We start from the raw sequence: 6401 nt of genomic DNA on the forward strand, positions 1-6401 counted from the left end.
TAAAGGTAACTCACATAAAAAAGAGAAAACTTTTTTATTCAAATAAATATGGTTTTAAAAACAATGCTGCTTGTGGTTATGATATAAAATATGATTTCATATTCATAATGTGTCTTCTGTTCCTCTTGGAGCATACTGAGGAATGGTAATGTAATTTCTTTGTGACCACTGAAGGAAAAAAAAAAAAGTCCTTGTCTGTAAAACTTTCTTATAAAGACGATTACAACAGCAACAGCAATAGGAAACCCTATCACAAGCTATTAGAACACAGACGAGATTATATTGCAATTAGCCATGTCTATCTGATGGATTTTTCTTTCTAAGGGAAATTGTGCAAAGCATTTTATTTCAAGCCTCAAAGATTTTGACAAAAGAAAAAAAAGGAAACTGCAGTTTTTGCCACAAAAAGACAGGTGGCGTAAGCATGCAACTTTTTTTTTTTTTTTTTTTTTAAAGATATATAAAGTGCTTATTTTCTCTCTGAAGAAGCTCGCCTCTGCTCGGGTTTGTGGCTGAGCCGGTGACGTCAGTGTGGCAGTGCGGAGTCAGGCGCGGCGGCTCCCTATAAGCCCAGGAGCTGTCCGGGTGCTGAAACGGTCCGAGCAGCTCACGCAGCGGACCAGGAGGAACGTGCTGTGGACGTTCTCTGCCACATAAAAAAGAGGTAAGACTGCTTTTCCCTTTGATTTACTTGGAAGTTCTAAATTGCGTGTTCTCTCCTTAATTCCTAGCTAAGAAGAAAAAGACCATTTGGCAAGCTTGTATCTATAGAGTAGCTGAACAGTAACCTGCTGCTCATCGGCCAATGTAAGGACACTATATACGTGTACATATATATGATTGCATCTGTGATTTATACCACTTGCTGTTAGGTATTTACTAACCATAGTGCTATTTAGATAATCATATATAAGAAGCATGAAAAAGTTTAGGATATTTGTGTCAATACATATTATTAATGTAAAGTTAACCAAGCCTGATATTTTGTTTCTTTCCTTAATTTATTGTTTCTTCCCCTAAGAACCAGATACAAGGCCAAGGATATAATTTATATGCTTAATATTCTTAACAGTAGGTTTCCAATGATTCAAAGGCTGTTAAACACGCTAGTGATAGAAGCAACCAATTTTGGAATTAGGTTTTTTTTCCCCTTTGACATTTACCTTGCAAGAGCTCAAAGTTAACTAACTATATACAATTATTTTCTCAATTGGTATACTCTGAAAAGGCTTACATTATTATTTCCTAATTTTAATCCTAGGGAGGTAAGATTAGAATGAGCTTCCTTGTTTATTCACGGTGAAACATTATCTTGGGTTATAGGTTGGATATGACCATGGATTACAGAGAGATCATAATTTGGAATGCATGAGGAAAACATTCATAACTGTACAAACTATTATTATTATGCTTTGGTTGAAAGAGATTGTACAATATTTTGCTAAATATTTTGAATGGGACAAGTGTTTCTTTTTTCTGTATCCTAACTAGTTGAATTGCTCAAATTTGATATATCCAGCTGCATTTGTTAATGCTCTAGTCTAATTTCAATAGAAAAGACATTTTAACTTACAAGGCTTTAGTTCAAACTCTATATAGAATATTAGAGCTGTTGAAACCACCTTCACTACTTAGATGAGCTGCTACCTGGGAAAGAAATCCCTTGAGTCTTACTCAAAGGCAATAACTGTGTCATCCAAACTGAATCTGAATATATGACCAAACAGTAGCTCTTGTTAGGCTGTGGTTTAAATAACTGCATTGGATATTTTGCCCCAACTCCACAGCGAAGCCCACCTACAAGATAATGATTTTAAAGACCAGCACATAACCCATCTGTTAAAAATACTTCAGGATAATGGTCTCAAAGAAAATAAGTTTACTAAGATTCTTAAAACTACTAGTCTAAATACCAATGTTGAAAATTGATTTCCAAATCTAAATTAATCCTGAAATAGTATAAAGAAAATGCATAATGTACTTTTACTTAAACCTAAGAATTTATGAATATAATTTCCTTTAGTAAACATTGATTCATAGCAAATATTTTAGAAATTTCCTCTGACATGCCTTTAAAGATTTTCCTTTCAGTAAATTAAGTAGTCAAGTTAATGGGGATCTTTTAAAAAAATGTATATTTTACTAACTAATTTTAATAATCATTTAAATAAATAAATCTGTGCTAAAGAAATTTCTGTAAGTACAACTTTTTTTTAGGTTCTAAAAACTGAGAACATTACTTAAATACCAATATAATCTAGTGAACAATGATATTTTCTACAATTGATGTCTAAGCTAATAGATAATTGTACCTACATAACTTAGCTTATATATCACAAAACCATAATTCAGGTAAGATATCATGAACAAACTTATAAAATTCCTTTACATTTACTTTATTTGTAACAAAAATTGCAAGTATTAAATTAGGTTTAAATGTTATCAATGCCAAATGTAAAACATGTAAAAACTAATCCTTTTGCTAATTCATACGTGAGACTATCAGGCCTTGGAGAAAAAAAAAAATGAATGAAAAATTTTAAGTAGGAAGAATTCAACACATTGTCTGTATTTATCTAAATTGGGAGTTACATAGTGGTTATTTTAAGATTTTCTAACAGTATGAGTCATTTAAGATTTCATAGGTCCACACCCAAATAGACACAGACATAAGTCAAGCTGAATCTGAACACTCACAAGTTCAGAAATAGACTGGTTAAGAAAGCTTATGTTCTTTCTGTAGCATCTGTTATTATTTACTATACACTCTTGAGGGCTGAGGAAAAATATAACCATGATTGCATTTTACAAGACAGTCACAATAAAATTATTAGAAGAAATATGGAGCACAGATATTTTAAAACAGTTTATATTTTAGTACATTTACTCTGAAATAAACTTCACTGGATATCATGGATTTATTATTTTTTGTAACTCTAGCTATTGTGCTTGTGTATCCTGACGGTACCCTGTGTGTTATTACATGTCAATCAAGATGAGTAATTTTAAAATGCCAGACTTCTAAATTAAATATTTTGGAATTCAATGGGTAAAGAAATACTGCTTTGGGGATATTTAAAGAAAAACTTCATTAGGTTTACTTATAGCTGGGACTTGAGAAGACCCATATTCTGGAGGTCATTAAGGTATAGATCTTCCAAAATTAATAGTATGATTTAGTGGCAGAGTGAGAACAAGTTATTTCTGAAAATGTATGTGAATGGGACTCATCCACAAGATAATTCCGTATGATTAACATTAACATGGTATATCACTTCATCATATATAGTAATGTCACTGCTGCTGTGTTTCTACAACAAATTAGGTGGACAATTCAGGAACTAAATCACATGGTTTTCGATAAGGAGATAACTCTGTGTGTGTGTGTGTGTGTGTGTGTGTGTGTACATGCCTGTTTTAAATTAAGCCAGCTAATTTTTTTGCCAGTGATTTCAGAAGGAATGCTGTACAAGATAACTAAAACTCATCTTGGAAAGTCTTTATTTAACAGAAACAATGCATACTACAAAACAAACAACATGTTTTATAAATTAAAAAATAAAATTTGAGAAACTTCCTATCAGTGTTTTTGCTATTATTTTGACCAAGAGAATGCCATACAAATTTGATGCAACTGGGTAACAATTTCGCTAAAGATTCCTGTGGTTAGCTTGTGAGGATTGTGTAGGGAATATTTATAGATTTTAAAAAGAGTCATCCTAAATTAATGTGGAATAATCTCTACTACGGTTTCTTTTCCCCCTCAATGGTCAATAACCTCTTTTGCTATGGCGTCTATTAGTCTGTTTCATTTGTGTTAACTCATGTTTTCTGTGCTTTAAGGAAATCTTTCAAACATGGCAGAAGCTAAGACTCACTGGCTTGGAGCAGCCCTCTCTCTCATCCCTTTAATTTTCCTCCTCTCTGAGGCCGAAGCAGCTTCATTTCAGAGAAACCAGCTGCTTCAGAAGGAGCCAGATATCAAATTGGAAAACGTCCAAAGGTTTCCCAGTCCTGAAATGATCAGGGCTTTGGAGTACATAGAAAAGCTCCGACAACAAGCTCACAAAGAAGAAAGCAGCCTAGACTACAATCCCTACCAAGGTGTCTCTGTTCCCCTTCAGCAAAAAGAAAATGGTGACTTGCCAGAAAGTTCAAGGGATTCCCTGAGTGAAGATGAGTGGATGAAGATAATACTTGAAGCTTTGAGACAGGCTGAAAATGAGCCCCAGTCTGCACCAAAAGACAACAAGCCCTATACCTTGAATTCAGAAAAGAACTTCCCAATGGACATGCCTGATGATTATGAGACTCAACAGTGGCCGGAGAGAAAGCTCAAGCACATGAGATTCCCTCCTATATATGAAGAGAATTCCAGGGACAACCCCTTTAAACGCACAAATGAAATAGTAGAGGAACAATATACTCCTCAAAGCCTTGCTACGTTGGAATCTGTCTTCCAAGAGCTGGGGAAACTGACAGGACCAAACAACCAGAAGCGTGAGCGGGTTGATGAGGAGCAAAAACTTTACACAGATGATGAAGATGATATCTACAAGGCTAATAACATTGCCTATGAAGACGTGGTTGGGGGAGAAGATTGGAACCCAGTAGAGGAAAAAATAGAGAGTCAAACCCAGGAAGAGGTAAGAGACAGCAAAGAGAATATAGAAAAAAGTGAACAAATCAATGATGAAATGAAGCGTTCAGGGCAGCTGGGCCTCCAGGATGAAGACTTCCAGAAAGAGAGTAAAGACCAACTCTCAGATGATGTCTCCAAAGTAATTGCCTATCTGAAAAGGTTAGTGAATGCTGCGGGAAGTGGGAGGTCACAGAAAGGGGAAAATGGGGAAAGAGCAACCAGGCTTTTTGAGAAACCACTTGATTCTCAATCTATTTATCAGCTGATTGAAATCTCAAGGAATTTACAAATACCCCCTGAAGACTTAATTGACATGCTCAAAACTGGAGAGAAGCCAAATGTATCAGTGGAACCAGAGCAGGAGCTTGAAATTCCCTTTGACCCTGAAGACATCTCAGAGGTTGACTTAGACCATCCAGATCTGTTCCAAAATAAGATGCTCTCCAAGAATGGCTACCCCAAAACACCTGGTCGTGCTGTGGCAGAGGCTCTACCAGATGGGCTGAGTGTTGAGGACATTTTAAATCTTTTAGGGATGGAAAATGCAGCAAATCAAAAGCTTCCATATTTTCCCAATCAGTATAACAGAGAGAAGGTTCTGTCAAGATTCCCCTATGGTCCTGGAAGGTCTAAAACAAACCAACTTCCCAAAGCTGTCTGGATGCCAGATGTTGATAACAGACAAATGGCATATGAAAACCTGAATGACAAGGATCAAGAATTAGGAGAGTACTTGGCCAAGATGCTAGTTAAATACCCTGAGATCATGAATTCAAACCAAGTGAAGCGAGTTCCCAGTCAAGGCTCATCTGAAGATGATCTACAGGAAGAGAACCAAATCGAGCAGGCCCTCAAAGAACGTTTGAATCAACACAGCTCTCAGGAGACTGACAAACTGGCCTCGGTAAGCAAAAGGCTCCCTGTGGGGTCCCCGAAGAGTGACGATACCCCCAACAGACAGTACTTGGATGAAGATCTATTAATGAAAGTGCTGGAATACCTCAACCAAGAAAAGGCAGAAAAGGGAAGGGAGCATATTGCTAAAAGAGCAATGGAAAATATGTAAGCAGCTTTCATTAATTGCCCTACTTTCACCCCTCCCACCCCAAGCAAACACCAACATTTCTCTTTAGTGTGTTGACTTCTATCTTGTTAACACTGTTATACCTTTAAATGATGTACAGGCAGATGATTCCATTTCACTGGGGTGTCTACTTCACTAACTCTGAGCTGTTCTCTTGTGTGTGGATATATGTAAATGTTATGACTTCTGAATAAAAATATTAATCATATCCCTTATTCAAGAAAGATATCTATGATAGTGTTTAATAGTGTATCTAATGACTGTGGCATTGTTGATGCTCACATATGACAAAGAGTGTCCTATAATTCTCTTGAAAGTTTTTAATACTTATTGAATTATTTTGTTACTGTCTGTAGTGTTTTGTGGAGTATTGGAGCAAAAAAAAATAAAGCATTATAAATATATAGTTTTATTTAAAAGGCCTTTTCTATTGTGTGTTTTGTTGTTGTTTAATAAATGTTATTTCTGGACAACTGTGGGTTATTCATTCTGGAAAACCAGAGACGGTGACTATGGAGCAAGCAGTATGGAGCTAAAAGAGAAAATCATCACCTTCCACAGTCTATCCAGGTTAGAAATAAGGAATTTAAACATACGACCATACTACACATTTGTAGAATGCAACATCCTCTAGCATCCCACTACCTAATGCTTGCCTATAGTTTTTCTCATATT

The 6401-nt window shown here is 35.8% G+C and overlaps 1 protein-coding gene across 1 annotated transcript; it reads left to right on the plus strand.

Moving 5' to 3' along the window:
• The first annotated feature begins 584 nt into the window (after nucleotides 1-584).
• SCG2 (secretogranin II) lies at nucleotides 585-6015 on the plus strand. The gene is made up of 2 exons (XM_068543760.1): nucleotides 585-664; nucleotides 3844-6015. Exon 2 carries the CDS (start codon nucleotides 3858-3860, stop codon nucleotides 5706-5708), a length of 1851 nt encoding a protein of 616 aa, XP_068399861.1. The 5' UTR covers nucleotides 585-664; nucleotides 3844-3857; the 3' UTR covers nucleotides 5709-6015.
• Nucleotides 6016-6401: the final 386 nt, after the last annotated feature.

The sequence above is a fragment of the Eschrichtius robustus genome, chromosome 5 (genome assembly GCF_028021215.1).
Source record: "Eschrichtius robustus isolate mEscRob2 chromosome 5, mEscRob2.pri, whole genome shotgun sequence".
In the NCBI taxonomy this organism is placed as follows: Eukaryota; Metazoa; Chordata; class Mammalia; order Artiodactyla; family Eschrichtiidae; genus Eschrichtius; species Eschrichtius robustus.

Coding starts and splice junctions, on each gene's coding strand:
- SCG2 (XM_068543760.1), top strand. CDS start 3,858: ATGGCAGAAGCTAAGACTCACTGGCTTGGAGCAGCCCTCTCTCTCATC.